Raw genomic sequence first — 15,941 nt, 5'->3', positions numbered from 1 at the left:
GAGTGGAGAAACCTGAACCAAAAATTGACAGAAGCTGTGGTACAAGCCAGGAAAAGCATCACAAAAGAAGAATGTAGCAGTTTGGTGATGTCAGTGTGTCATCGGCTTGATGCAGTGATTGCAAGCAAGGGATATGCAACTAAATATATATCTAATAAGTGGTCCAGCCATCCATCCATCTTCTATACCGCTTATCCTTCAGGGTCTCATCAGCAACCTGGAGCCTATCCCAGTGAGCATAGGGCACAAGGCGGGTTACACCATTGACAAGGTGCAAATCCATCACAGGGCACAGTCACACACACATATACACACCCATTCATACACTCTGGACACACACCCATTCATACACTACGGACACTTTGGTCTGTCAATCAGCCTACCATGCATGTCTTTAGACTGGGGGAGGAAACCAGAGTACCCGGAGGAAACTCCCACAGCACGGGGAGAACATGCAAACCCCGCACACACAGGCCAAAGGCTGGAATCAAACCACCAACCCTGGCAGTGTGAGGCGAACATGTCATGTGCCCTATAGTAAGTGTTTACTTTGAGACAGTCTGTTCCTATACTTTTGCTCACCTAAAAATTAAGTGGCCTGGCGCCAATGGTGGCATGTTTTAAGTTGTTTAACACATCTAGATGTAATTATTAGGAACTGAAAGCTGAAATTGTGATCTATTGTCTCATTGATCTCAAACCCAGATGTTTTCAATGTGTAGCCAAAAACACAAAAACAAAGACTTGGCCTTGCTGTTCCAGTATTTTCGGAGGAGACTGTACAGAAACTCAGAGGAATTTATTCTCCTTTGTCACATGATATCATCCGAAATGAGTATGTGGACAACAAGAACAGTTGTAGAAGAATTACTTCCTTGTTTAATCTCCTTTAAAAAAAAAAAAAAAAAAAAAAAAAAAAAAAAAAAACGCACGAAACCACGGCTAAAGTGTTCAGCGCGCACTCGGTAGCCCGTCTATGCAGGAACTACAGCGACCACAATGCACCGCGCTGGAAAGCCCTTACCAAACATTTTGTCCACAAGTGGAGCTCAGCTTCTACACTAACGCGAGTAAGCGAGTATGGCAGTCCTATAATTGGGGGAGAAATGTATTCCTGTTAAACATGATCTGTTTTTCCAGAGAACTCATGAGGTAGGACCTGTGTGGTAACTTCTAAACATCTTTACACCAGTGTAACGTTTTGTGAGAAGCTTGATAACGTCATCTATTGTATGGTTTGCAGCAAAGTGTGTTTTTGGTCAGAAGTGTGTGGTGCTAACGTTAGCAACACACCATGATAACATTTCCACAAGCGGCTCAGGTGAATGCTAGCAGGGCACCGCAGAACCGGGCTTCAGGCTGGGTTATAGCACTGTGTGTAGTCTTCCTGAACTCGCGAAGTTAGCTCTGAAACAACACAGTAGTTCTGTAGAAACTAGTAGCTGGCATACTTCAACCGGCTAACTCTCTACCTTAAAGCAAGCCAGTGAGTACTGTGTAAATTACACACACGGCCGCATTAGCTGTTGTTGATAAGCTCGGTATTTATATAGTCGCTAGCCGGTATTCACTCAGATAGTTAGCACTACATGTCTATTCATGATGCGTAGACATTGACAGCTAGCTTGCCTTAGCGCACTAGCTTGCTAGCTAGTCAGTTAACAGCTCATTAATTGAGTGAGAAATTGACAAATGCGTTTAAAAAAATAGTTTTGTAAAGTTGGCTAATGCTTGTGTCGCTAACAGTTAACCAGAGCAATGGGGCGTTTTATTATGCGTTGTATTGAGCATTTCGGGATAGATGATTTAGCGGTTATGCTACATCAGTCAGAACCTCCACGTATTGGTCACGTGATCACGTGAGGCAGCGTGCGGAACTTCCCCTGTGGACAGTTGAAAGGCTGTGTTTTAAATGTCTTCCTTCCCACTATATATGCAGGATAGGAAGTAATAAGTGCTATATGTCGGCTAGGGCACTGCGTGTTTTATGTGTATCCTCTCGGGACTGAGCCATAATAAATAAAACATGTTTTGTTTGATCTGGTCTGGTAACTCTGGTGTATTACAGAAGTGTTGGTATTAAAGAAAACCTCCAGCGTGAAACGTTTTAAATATGTTTATATTGAAGTATTTGTGATTTTATTAACGATTTTGGTACTAATTAGTTTGTTTGGTGCTGTATTTAAAAATAAATATTTAACTCCTTTGAGAGTTAGTGGTTGTGCGCTATGATGATGTGATAGGGGGTTATTTCTGGCACAGTTACACCGGCGTTAATCTCAAACAAAAGAAACAACAGTCAGGTTTCACTGCTAGGTCCTAAAAAAAACAGTAGCAAGTGTGGCTTGTCTCACTCATTTTTAGTGAGAACAAAGTTTAAGTTTGGAACCTGCTCTGTTTTGAGCAAAGTGTAGAGATGAGGTGGCGAGAGAGCGAAAGGAGTAAAGCGCTGCCGGATCGCTCTCTTTAGGTAAAAATGAAGCTAAACCTTTCTGGTACCACGATCAGTAGGTAGGAAAATGGCATTGTGGGTAAGGTCAGAAACTGTTCATCAAAGTGGTAATGTTAAAGTTTACACTAAAAAAAGGGGGAAAAAAGTCAACTCTGAATTTCATTGTAAAATCAATCTTGGATGCTAGTGAAGATCACATGTTAATTCTGAAGCTCGATAAGCAGGAGTTCTCAGTGGGTTTTATTTTTGGTTGTTTTTTTTGCGGCTAAAAATACTTGACACAAATGCTGCGGGTTTTTGCGATGCATTTTGTGGAGTTGCAATTGTTACTTTTTTTTAAGAGAAAACTTCTTGAATTGCAATTGCATGAAATAGTTTTGCGCGGTCTTTCGCAGCGATGTTTGTTGGTAAATGAGACCTTTTAGCTGTACTCATGTTCGACACACGTGAATCGAAGAGGGCTCTGGCCGAACGTGCGTTACGATGTCGGTCTCTGCCCAAATCTGCGCAAAATCCACGGTAATTTAGAAATGCGAACTCCTCCGAATATCAGAGTTTTCTTGATCATGTTCGTTTCTGCGATCGTGAAATCCTGGAGGGATTGGATATGCAAGTTGTTCATAGTGTTCATTGTTCATTTTTACTTTAAATTTCGAGCAGGCAGTTTAGCAACGATTATAGTGGCTTCTGAGTTTCACAAATGGTGGTATTAATGCATTTATCTCAAACATTTATAATTAAAAAGTATTAGACAGTGCTGAAGCATGCATTTTACCAGGATAACAGATTTTTAAAAAAGATTTATGTATTGTTGCTTTGTCTCCTCTGACTGTTTATTGATCCTTGCATTTTATCTTGTAGGTGAATATCAGTGACCAACATGTGGGCGTTACAGTGTTCATGACACTGCATGGGTTTCTGTAGAGTATCAGATGTTCTGAGGATGGAAATTGAAGTTTAGGTGCGCTAACGAGAATGAATCTACACCAAGTACTCACAGGGGCCGTCAACCCCGGAGACAATTGTTTCTCTGTAGGAAGCATAAACAACGTGCCGTTCACGGTAAGAAAGCCACGCGCCTCGCAAAAAAAATGCACCCATGAGTCCAGAATCATTGGACATGACTCCATTCCCATTATTCACTGTTTGAGCTGTGTTAAGTTGCCTGCATGGATGGAAATCATGTTTACACGGACAGCAATAATCCGATATTAACCCGATTAAGACAGTACTCTGATTAAGAAACTAGCATGTAAACGATTATTGATTATGTTAATCCAGCTAAAGTCATACTCGAAGTGAACACAAATGGAATTGAGATGTGGAATATTCATGTTTTAGTCGCATTATCGAACTGTATTACAGACATGTACACACCTTAATCACACTATTATCGTCGTGTGGGAGTTTTCACTGCATTTTGTGACAGGACACATACACACAAGGCAGCTCTCTACCGTTTTACGGCAAACAGAAGAGCACGGCTGAATCCGAAACCGCGTACTTACCTACCACAGTATATAATATGATAAATACATGTATTTCAGCTGCTATATAGTAGGTAAGTATGCGGTTTCAGACACAGCCCATGGCTTCAAACAGCTGTCTGTTTGCACGTATAGCATGACAAATAATTAACTGCACTTGAAGCTTTCATAAAATTAAAAATGAAACACTCAAAACCGTATACAGTACCATAACAAATACGAACTGTATGTTGATATGTGAAATTCTGGATGGAACGTCGGACGTAATGACGTGTGCCGTTAATCGATCTATCTTCTATTGCATGTAAAACGGGAACATGACAGGAGTATTCTAAAAGCAGCTCATGTAAACACCTTAATCACAATATTGTCTTATTCAGAATAAGGTCAATAATTAGATTACTGCTGTCCATGTAAACGTAGTCAGTGTCAACCACATTGTATTTACTTCTGCTTTTTAGGATGTCTGAAAGGGACAAGCTGGAAACTTGGCTCATAATAGTTTTGTTTCTCTGCCAGTTTAATGATGCAATAGTGAAATGTACAGAAAGATTCATAATGGTCATTTGCGGTTATTTGACCAAAAAGTTTTCAAACCCCCGATATAAGCAGTGATGAGATATGCCTAAATATGCTGGAATGGATAAAATGAGAAGAAATATGAAAATAAATTGTAAATGATGAATAGAGGAATAATACAATACACTTTTTTTTTTTAATATTCAAAATATCTGCCAATAATTTAAAAAATAGTTTTCACTCACTAATCAGTTTTTTTTTATTTATTTTGATCATTGATAACATGTAGTTTTGCAATAAATGTGTGCTTTTATGCTTGAAGTACATATTTATGTCGTATTGGTTTGTATGGTAGGCCTATGCCTCTGGCTGTGACATTGTAATCTTGGGAAGTGACTTTGAGAGGCTTCAGATCATCCCAGGTGCCAAGCATGGGAACATCCAAGTTGCGTGTGTGGACTGTTCTCAACAAGGACAGGTAAGAGTTATGGGTTTTCCTGTGTCTCATCTTTTCTTCCAGTTTGATATTTGCGAACTGAAGCCACAAATGTCAGGGTTTATTTTTGTCAGTGTATAATTTCTGAAAAGAAAAATAATACTGTGCATGCTTTAACTTCTTATAGTTTTTAGCTCTGATTTGCACCGAATGATTTCTGGCCCAGTTTTGCTGTTGCAGACAAACAATTGCATCATAAAAGAATTCTTTGGCCGTGAGTTGAGATCGCAGGTCTATCATTAGAGGGTCTTCATCGTGTAATCTGACATTGACAATACGTTATCTCATAGAATTCATCAGATTTTCACATGAATACACAGACTTCCGCCAAGATTTTATTGGGATCATCTCATGCAGTGTGACAAGTAACAATCTTATAAGACCACCATAATCACACATTAGAAAGCAGGCTTAATATATGGGAAATTATTAAAAAGGGCATTTGATCTCATTTTAATCACAGTGGAAGCAAGCCACCTGAAATTAAATTAGATTAGATTAGTCTGAACTTTATTGTTACTGTGCAGAGTATAAATAAAGAGCCAATGAAATAATGTAGTTAGCATCTAACCAGAAGTGCAAAATATTATTTATGTATTTTTTGTAAATAAAATGTTAGTTTTCTAATGAAAGAAACAAATATTTTGGCACAATTATATTTTTGTCTACATCACCAATTTCAAACATTTAATCATTCACCTTCAGATCAAAAGATTTTTAAGATCGTGAGAAACATTTCAGTCAAGCGTCTCCAAACTTTTGCAAAGGTATGAGGTAGAGACAGTAGAGACCAGCTCAGTGCAAATGACAAGGGGTAGTTTTCAATCAGTAATGTGCAAAAAGACAAGGTTGAGAATGAGGTTTATGGGCAAGTTACCATGGTAGTGCAAATGACCAGAGGTTCAGAATTGGGGTGTACAATTCAGTGACTGAGTTCAGAATGAGGTCGTCATAGTCGTGTACACTTCAGCGCCAGAGTTCAGAAGGTTGACATGGCACGACTGTCTGTCTGTATCTAAACTGTGCGGAATTCAATTCCTCCAAATTGAACTGTTTTATAAATCAAACCGTTCATAGCAGCTTACTTGTGGTTTGACTGCAGATGATCACATGTCTATCACGTTCTTCCATCAAAACAGGAAGTGTACATTGTCTAAAAACTGACAGTAGGTGTAAAGCTTTGTGCAGATCTTTCATCCAAGCAAAACGATTATACTCCGATATTGCACACATTTATTGAAATATTTTTGGAAGGTTTATCTGCAGGTGCAGTTTACAACTTTGGGTGGAGTTACTGATCGACTGATGATAAATGGATGATGCACCATTATGGCTTAGAGTAGACATAAGCCAAATATGTCTCTGTGCTTAAGAGACGTGTGACTCATTCTAGCATGATGATAAGCTAAGAAGTATCATATATACACTTAGGCTTGGTTATGGACCTGTTTTGCAACATTCAGGATAATGTAGAAGACAGTTACAGGTCTGAGCCAAACAAAGAGGATCAGCTATTAACAACACCCATTTTCCATCAAGCAACAAAAGCTGTATGTCAGCACTTAGATTTTTTTTCTTTTACCCGTGTACATGTCTTAAAACCCCAGAATTTGCAGAGATCAAAGCTGTGTAAATGTTTGTTGTTATTGAAAGTGCGACCACTTCATCTTGTCATCCACAGATTGCTGCATCCTATGGAAACATTGTTTGCATATTCGATCCTGTGCTGATGAGCCCAAAGGAAAAGATGCTGATGGTGAGCTTATTTATCACCACCAGAATCCCAGTTATATTACTTACTAGTATTGTTTCATCTTAATCGCATACTGTGTATCTCAACAGAAACTGAACTACCACTGGCAAAAAACAGGCCAGTTTGTTTTGCAGTCTATAGCACACAACATTGCCTGGAGCCCCACAGGTACATGAGTATCTATATAAGTTAATCAGATCAGTGCTTGCTCCTAAGGTTGTGTCCATTTCTGTAACTCTCTGTTACCTGATTGTTTGTGTGTAGGATCTAGCCTTTTGACTGGATCAAGCTGCCTACAGTTATGGTCCAGTGTGAATTTCTGTGCTGGTGCTGAAGAGGAGATGGGTAATGACCCTCTGTCTTCTTGGAGGTGTATATGGCAGTTCAAGTAAGATTTTTTTTTATGAGTCAAAGCACTTGAAATTTGCACTTGATCACGCTGAGATCTAATTTGCTTTGTGTCTGTAATCGTGGCGCTACTACGGTTCATTTTGTTCCTATTTTTCACACAGGACTGCCTCACCCGTCCACCTAATTAAGTTTAGTCCAGACGGAGAGTTTTTTGCCACGGCAGGGCAGGTTTGTATACATTTCAGCACTCTTTTATGTTTATAACTGATTTGCGGCTTTAAATACAACACATCTTGTTTGTGTTGAAATATAAGTGCGGTCATGTGTGATCTCAGGATGACTGTTTGGTTAAAGTGTGGTACAGCACGAGCAAGTGGCAGTCTGATGCCACAAAGCTGTTCACCCCACCTGAACTCAACTCTCAAGGGAAGCCGGACTTCTCCTTCATCTATTTAGCTCATCCACGCTCGGTCACTGGCTTCTCCTGGAGGAAAACCAGCAAGTACATACCCAGGTGAGGCCAACAAAGGTTTCCAATACCTGATGAGACAACTGCAATAGGCATATGACGGTGTGTTTTGAATGAGGAAATCTGAGATAGTTATGCCATGTTATAGAAAAGAAACCTAACCAACATGCAAACAATCTGCAAATGTTCTTAAGTATCTTATTAAAAGCTCCATGTTAATATCTCCAAATTACGAGTCCATATTAATAATAATAATTTAAAAAAGTTAAAAATATATCAATAAAACGGTCCATGTTAATAACTCCAAATTATCACCTTCGAGGAAATCTATCTGATCTTTACTCTGTTTTACTGCATGTATTGCTAAACATGATGTCGAATTAACGTGTGACAAATCTGGACCTGAAAGCATGAAAACAATCATTTCATCATTATTTTGGTGGTGCATGATAAATGATGTTTTATAGTATGTGTTGCAGTTTAGAATGCATAACAATGTAACACTGTAAGGAGAACACACAAATTACTTTTGTGTTTGAAAACACTGTTAAGAAATTAGCTTGTCTGGTTTTCAAATAGTGTCCTGTTTATACTGGTATACAGCTCACCCGTGTTAAGCTGTACTTCTTTAGCCGGAGACTTAATTCCAAAACCTAATACGTCTGATGTTGCCAGATTTTCTTTGAGTAGAGGGCCCTGAGATGGAGTTTCTCAATATCGTCCAGACCAGGGGTGCCCAATACGTCGATCGCGATCGACCGGTCGATCGCAAAGGAAGTGCGGGTAGATCGCCATTCAAAAAAATAAATTGATGTTAGCGTTGATGTACAGGACAGCCAGTCTGAGATCTCATCTTCTCTCTCACCACGCGTGTGCGATCAAACGCGCCAGCTACTGCTAAAGGCTAGCGAGCGAAATCACTGAGTTAACTTTCCAATTTATTCCTACTGAAGAAAGGGTTCAAAATGAGTGAGGTAGCGGGATCAAGCAAGAAACAGAAGACTTATCACTTCCATGCGAAATGGGAGGATGATTTTTTTTTTTTTGTTCACGATGTCATATTCGAAGTGCGTTTGTCTGATCTGCCAAGCTACCATTGCTATTCCGGAAAAAGGGAAATGTGGAGCGGCACATTAGAACTGTTCATAAAAACTATGACACTGACTTCCCTCCGAAAAGCGAGCTGAGAAAGAGGAAGGTGAAGGAACTAAAATCACAGTTGTCTGGACAGCAGTCATTTTTCTCACGACTGACTTCAAATGCTAAGGCAGCCACCGAAGCATCGCGTGAGTCACTCCATCATTAAACACAAGAAGTCATTCCAAGACGGAGAGATGATGATGGAGGCATCCGTAGACGCAGCTGACTCGTTGTTTCAGGACTTTAAAAACAAAGCCGAAATATTATCTTCAATCAAAGCTCTCCAGCTATCAAGAAGTACAGTTACATGGCGCTGTGAAGTCATGGCCGAGGATTTGACACAACAGCTTTGGAAGGACATCACAGATTGCGAGTGTTTCTCACTGCAGTTGGACGAGTCTACGGACGTAAGTTATACGGCCTAGTTGTGCGTTTTTATTCAGATGGTGTCTACAGATATGACTGCAAAAGAAGAGCTGTTAACAATACTGCCCAAGAAAGAACACACGCAGGGAGAAGACATTTTAAGTCTTTTAAAGACTTCATTGACAAAACCCAGCGCCCAGTGTGGAAATTGATATCAGTCACCACGGACGTTGCGCCTGCAATGGTTGGCAGCGCAAATGGATTCATTGCCAAGTGCATTGAAAATGATGCTTTCCCTGACTTCCTTAACTACCACAGCATAATACACCAACAAGCCTTATGTGCAAAAACGCTAAACATGAAAGAGATCATGGATGTGGCAACAAAGATCACCTGTTCTATACGTGCTAGATCACTTCAAAGACTGCTGTTCCGTGCGCATCTGGAGAAGGCAGACTGCGACCACTCTGAGCTCCTGCTACACACTGAGGTGAGATGGCTTAGTAGGGGTACATCCCTGCAGAGATTTCAAGAGCTCTGTCCGGAGATAAGTGAGTTTCTTTTTGCTGTTAAACATGCAGAATACACCCAACTCAATGTTGATCAGTGGCTGCTGGACTTGGAATTTTTACCCGAACTGACCAACATGTTAAATGAGCTTAATTTGGAGCTGCAAGGTCAAGACAGAACGGTGGTCAATATGATCAGCTCAGTTAATGCCTTTAAACGGAAAATGCAACTTCTGTCCTCAAAGCTGCAGTGCCATGATTTTGGGAACTTTCAAAACCTCGCGTCAGATCTGGAGACGCAGTGGAAGGCTTGTGTGCAATTTAACATTGCACGCTACACGGAGCAGATTGACAGCTGTCCGTCAGAGTTTGACAGACGCTATCAAGACTTTGCTTTACTGGAGCCAGTCGCTACATTCATGTGCTACCCATTTAGGGACAATGTTGAGTTTGATTCACTTACATCGAAAATTGCAACGCTGTTTCACCTGAACTTGTCTGAAGTGTAGGATGAGATTTTGAAACTACAGACCGTCATTCAGCTGAAGTCCAGGGCTCATGGACAGTTTTGGAACTTTATCACAGGCGAAAAGTACCCAAACATGAGGAAATGTGCAACCTCCTTGACTGCATTATTTGGCTCTATTTATTTATGTGAGTCAGCCTTTACCCACATGAAGATTATTAAGTCCAAATACCGTTCCACAATGACTGATCATCATTTGGAGGCCTGCTTGAGGCTGGCTAACAGCAGCTACTGTCCGGACTATGCAACCCTGGCTGATTCTATTCAGTGTAAGTCATCAGAGTAAGGTAATGACCAAAAATGTACTGAATTCTAGTGTGCCATAAGGACTCATGCAGTTATGCAAGGTACTTGAACATATTTTGTGAGTGTATATATATTTGAAGTATACTCAGTATATACATATAAATAAGTATGTTTCGCATTTTTAGTGTATGTAGATCTCTTTGACTGGTTATGTTAAAAATAGCTCGCAAGTCAAAAAAGTGTGGGCACCCATGGTCCAGACTATAAATTTTTTTTTTTTTAATTACATTTTTAATAAAATGCTGTTAAATGTCATATGATGTAACAAAAAGCAAGACACAATTAAAAAAAAAAAAGACTAATGTGATGATGATGATTGAATGAAATATTGAAATGATCTAATGGAAGTATATTAGGTTGTAAAGCCAGTGTACTAAACATTACGTATTGTGGTGACATCAAACTGTCTGTCAGTGGCACTGAATTTAATACTGCTCCTTGCTCGAACAATTAAATTAAATTTAAAAAAAAAGCAAAAAAAAAAGGTGCTTAGGACAAAATTGTGTGTAACTGAAGTGCCTGGTTTAGGCAAGCTCTACCTTTTGCGTGCGGATTTCCTGCACAACTCTCTGAATACTAATTAGGTCTATAGTTGTATCTAAAGTCTGAATATGCGTGAAAGTTTTTGGGATTAACGTTACCATGGGTCCGATATTATCCAACTCAAGTCTGTTACACAAGCAAGTCATTGTCACTTAAACAGTGTCTTCTCTGCTTCCAGAGGTGCTGTGTGTAGTGTGTTACTGACCTGCTGTAAAGACAGTGTGTGTCGGCTGTGGGCTGAAACACTGCTGCCCAGCGACTGCCTGCTCTCTGGACTAAGACAAAATCACAGCAGCAGCACCAATGATGCAGTCAAATCCAGTAACATAAAAAAGGCTCATTACAATAACAAAGGCCAAAATCGAAACCTGCCCGAGGTGAGTGACAGTTCCACCATGATGAAAGAAACCTGTGTAGAGGATTGGATGTATATGGCCGATCTAAACACTTCACATTATGAAGTGGACTTTCAGAAACACAGCACAGTTTGTTTCATACCCTTTCATGTCTGCAGCCTTCTGATGCACTTTCATGCTTCCATCACAGACATCACACCTTTATATCAGAACGTTGTATTGCAAAAATTTTAAAGGGAAAAGTGGAAGGACAGATTTAAAAAGATCACAATAAAAGGATAAAAGTGAAATTCATAAAATTCCACAGTGCAGCCCGTTTCTGGCTTGAATTACAAGTGTTCAGCAGTGCAAACATGAAATGACATTCACATAATACAAATGATTTAATAATCATGTACTGAATTGTGAGTATATTAGATACACACACTGAACCTTATAGCTACACTCAATGGCCATTTTATTAGGTCCGACTAGGCATACAATTGTATAACTGTTGCTATGCTTATCAGCCCCTAATCCCCTGTTTAACCTGTTCGTCAGTAGAAAGGGACCATCATTGGAATTGGTGTGGTGGTCTGTGTGTATTATGCGTGGTGCACTGTTACACCCATTAAAATGGCAACTTGCTGTATATTGATATGACTAGTAATTAAGTAATGAATGGTTTTCCTTAAATCATTTCTTGTTATAAATTAAGTAAAGAGGCAAACGGGAATCTTTGTTGCAAATCTTTTAAGTTGTAACCCTTTCTCTATATGGTGCCTAGATGAGCCTGGCAGAGTTGAATCGGGGACCAGTCAGAGGTATGGCTCACGCAAGGCCTCTCCCTCAGCAGCAGAATAAGCATTACACCCACAGAGCCACCATCGCTCACACCAATGCACTGTGCCACTTTCATATTGCTGCTAGCATCAACCCAGCCACAGGTAAACTCTTCTCCATGCACTTTTCTGTACACACAGATTTGGTTAATTTGACATTGAACCTGTCCATCTACACAGCCTGTTGTTTACATAACGATGTTTATTTCTGTTCCTCTGTTCTGTTTGGGCGAGTATGCTTTTTGACAAACGCCGGAAAGGTTATGCAAGTGTGTGGGAGGAACTCGCTTGTCATGTTTAAGATGTGTTTTTTTCCACTGTAACCACACAGACTTTCAGTGGCAGCTGACTAGGCACTGAGAATGATCAAAGGTTTTTGCTGTGTTTATAATCACAATAGAGTGCGACAAAAAAAAAGTTACTAGATCAGTCCCACATTTGTTGACTCATATAATTATATACACTCATTGAGCACTTTATTAGGAACATCCGTGCACCTAGTGCACCTAATCATTCACGCATTTATCCAATCAGCCAATCATGTGGCAGCAGTTCAATGCATAATGCAGCTTCAGGTAATGTTCACATCGACCAGCAGAATGGGGTTGGGGGCGGGTGAATATGATCTCAGTGAATCTCACTGTGGCATGATTGTTAGTGACGGACAGTCTGGTTTGTGTGTTTCTATAACTGCTGATTTCCTGGGATTTTCACACACTGCTGTCTCTAGAGTTTACTTAGAATGGCACAGTAAAGAAAAATAATCCAATGAGCATCAGTTCTGCGGACAGAAAAGCCTTGTTAATGAGTGAGGTCAACGGAGAATGGCCAGAATGGTTCGAGCTGACAGAAAGGCTACAGTAACTTCAATAACCACTCTGAACAATTGTGGTGAGCAGAAAAGCTCCTCAGAAGGCACAACCCTTCAAGCCTTGAGGCGGATGCAGTACAGCAGCAGAAGACCACATCAGGTTCCACTCCTGTCAGCCAAGAACAGAAAGCTGAGGTTCCAGTGGGTACACTCTCACCAAAACTGGACAGTTGAAAACTGTTAAAAACGTAGCCTGCTCTGATGAATCTCCATTTCTGCTGAGGCACACAGATGGTAGGATCACTATGATCAGAATTTGGCTCCAACAGCATGAATCCATGGACCTAATCTGCCATGTGTCAACTGTCCAGGCTGGTGGAGGTTGTGTAATGGTGTGGGGAATGTTTTCTTTGAACGCTTTGGGCCCGTTAATACCAATCTTCGCTCGAATGCCATGGACTATTTCAGTATTGTTGCTGTTCATGTGCATCCCTTCATGGCCACAATTTGCATATCTTCAAGTGGCTAATTCCAGCCTGGTAATGCACCATGTCACAAAAAAAAGTCATCTGATTCACAGCATGTGCACCTGAAGAAAATAATTGTCAACATAATCTAAAGGAATGTTTCCAACATCTTGTGGAATCCTTTAGATGACTAATTGATGCTGTTTTGAGAGCAAACGGAGGTCCTATCCAGTATTAGTAAAATGTTCCTAATATAGTGCTCAATGAGTGTATGTAACTGATTTTTTTTTTTTTCTATTAGACCATTATCATCTGCAGGTATTATGCCATACTGTCTGTCTTATGTACATATGTTTATATTGATGTTTATTTGATAAAAAAAGTTGTATTGAATGTAATTATCGACCTGCACTCATTTTACATCCATTCGATGATATTAGAAACCAGTTTGCTTTAAATGGACTGTGTTATTCCAGATATTCCTCTGCTGCCCTCCATATCATCTCTGAACAGTTCAGATGATGAGGAGCCTGGTGGACCCTTCAACGTTCACTGGCTCAACAACAAAGAGCTGCACCTGACTCTCACCATGGAGGTGTTCCTCCAGCAGTTTAGGAGCAATTTGGAGCATCAGAAGCCACCACAGGCTAGCCAAGCTGATGATGGTAGTTTCTGACCACATTTTACACATTTGAAGGCCTTTTGACTAATTATGAGAATTTTTTTTGACAAATTAGATGTTTCAATTATTTAGGAATTCTGTACATAAATAAAGTATTTCCTTTTTACAATGATACAGACTGTGATGAGGAGGGCAATACTATAAGCCCTGAAAGCAAAAAAGGAGAGACCAGCTTCAAAGATGGAGCCTCAATTCCTCTCCCTAAAGCTGCAGTGAATCACCAGGTGGAGGTGTTACTGAATGACTGGAACAGGGGAGCAGACATGCTTTTTAGCATCCACTCCATGGATGGCTCGCTACTCGTATGGCACGTTGATTGGCTGGATGAATACCAGCCTGGAATGTTCCGACAGGCACAGGTGCGGACAAAATGTGCCATGGGTTCCACCGAATTTAATTTATGCTTATCCAATTATTATTATTATTATTATTATTATTATTATTATTACCCTCAAAAATATTTTTATTAACCCCAATTGGAATAGTAATGCATGAAGGACTGTACTGTTCTAGTCAGTATCAGTTCCAATTTATTTATTTTTTTGAGGTTTCTCAAATAGTTATAAAGTGAATTAGTGTTATTTCCAAATGTATTCATTTTGATAACTAAATGAAAAACACAAAATCAAATTATTAAATTGTTTGTATTTGAATTTTGTCTTCACTTGTATTATTGCTGTGGCACTTGTTATTGTTACTCTTATTTCTAGTGGCATATAGAGATTGTCCTCCATATCTTTTCTGTCACAGGTGTCTTTCGCATCCCGAATCCCTGTTGCCTTCCCTACAGGTGATGCTATCTCCCTCAGCCGTAGCATAGTAATGTATGCCTGTAACAAAAATGTGGATTTGGCCATCCAGCATGGTCGCCAGCATCCCCAAGGGCTACAACGCAGTTCTTCAGTTCTAATTGGCCTGGGCCAAGGCAAACAATGCCCGAATGGTCTGCGCCTGAGTATCTTCACGCCCAATGTGCTGATGATCTCTAAGCATTCTGATGGCTCGCTCAACCAGTGGTCAGTGAGCTTTGCTGAGGGCTCAGCCTTCTCCACTGTGCTCAGCGTCTCACACAAGTCGCGCTACTGTGGCCATCGTTTCCACCTCAATGACCTGGCCTGCCACTCTGTACTGCCCCTGCTTCTAACCACCTCACACCACAATGCCAAGGTGTGCAACCCCATTGCTTACTCAGGGCCTGGGCCAGTCTCTTCGGGCCAAAGAAACCGGTCATCCCTGGGCGCTGTTTCCCAGGACCCAAATGCAATTTATAGTGAACTAATACTATGGAGGGTGGATCCAGTTGGACCCCTTTCATTTTCAGGGGGTGTGTCTGAGCTGGCCAGAATCAACTCGCTCCATGCATCAGCCTTCTCCAATGTGGCCTGGCTTCCAACTCTCATCCCAAGCAACTGCCTTGGTAAGGGTGTCTCTTTATATTCTGTTCTGTTTTTGGATCTTGTCGCATGCTTCTTTCCACATTCCGCTTGCCTTCGTGTCTACTTATTAATTCACTCGTCCCTCAAAGGTGTTTATGGCAACTCGCCAAGCGCCTGTTTTGTAGCAAGTGATGGCCATTCCTTGAGATTGTATCAGGCAGTTATCGAGGCTAAGAAATTGCTGAGTGAACTCTCCAATCCTGAAATATCAGTAAGTATATTTAAGATAATTGATTTTTCAGATAAAAGAAAAAACCTAACACTTCACCTGTTTTGTGTCTTAGAAACATGTGGGAGAAATATTCAACATCATAAGTCAGCAATCTACTGCAAAGCCAGGCTGCATCATTGAGCTTGATGCCATCACAGACTTTGTACGTATGTTCAGAGTAACCTTTCTGGTCCAAATAGTAAATTGTCATATTACATGTTAGTAGCAGTTTTGGGACTT

General features: G+C 40.4%; 1 protein-coding gene across 3 annotated transcripts in view; it reads left to right on the top strand.

Annotated features, from left to right (window-relative positions):
• The first annotated feature begins 954 nt into the window (after window positions 1-954).
• dmxl1 (Dmx-like 1) overlaps window positions 955-15,941 on the top strand; it is a 41,564-nt gene continuing 26,577 nt past the window's right edge. For 2 of the 3 annotated variants that reach the window (XM_047155580.2, XM_017467749.3), the window contains exons 1-15: window positions 955-1,152; window positions 3,314-3,514; window positions 4,814-4,936; window positions 6,636-6,710; window positions 6,797-6,875; window positions 6,972-7,095; window positions 7,220-7,286; window positions 7,394-7,572; window positions 11,096-11,294; window positions 12,040-12,199; window positions 13,849-14,037; window positions 14,172-14,413; window positions 14,805-15,471; window positions 15,580-15,701; window positions 15,775-15,864. In XM_047155580.2, the coding sequence (XP_047011536.2) occupies window positions 3,428-3,514; window positions 4,814-4,936; window positions 6,636-6,710; window positions 6,797-6,875; window positions 6,972-7,095; window positions 7,220-7,286; window positions 7,394-7,572; window positions 11,096-11,294; window positions 12,040-12,199; window positions 13,849-14,037; window positions 14,172-14,413; window positions 14,805-15,471; window positions 15,580-15,701; window positions 15,775-15,864 (2,403 nt within the window). In that variant the 5' untranslated portion in view covers window positions 955-1,152; window positions 3,314-3,427. The remainder of the gene's footprint in view (window positions 1,153-3,313; window positions 3,515-4,813; window positions 4,937-6,635; window positions 6,711-6,796; window positions 6,876-6,971; window positions 7,096-7,219; window positions 7,287-7,393; window positions 7,573-11,095; window positions 11,295-12,039; window positions 12,200-13,848; window positions 14,038-14,171; window positions 14,414-14,804; window positions 15,472-15,579; window positions 15,702-15,774; window positions 15,865-15,941) is intronic. The other variant, XM_017467750.3, reaches the window with a different exon arrangement.

The sequence above is a fragment of the Ictalurus punctatus genome, chromosome 5, assembly GCF_001660625.3.
Source record: "Ictalurus punctatus breed USDA103 chromosome 5, Coco_2.0, whole genome shotgun sequence".
Lineage (NCBI taxonomy): Eukaryota > Metazoa > Chordata > Actinopteri > Siluriformes > Ictaluridae > Ictalurus > Ictalurus punctatus.
The sequence above is the reverse complement of the archived record's forward strand: the minus strand, read 5'-3'. Positions and strand labels throughout refer to the sequence as shown.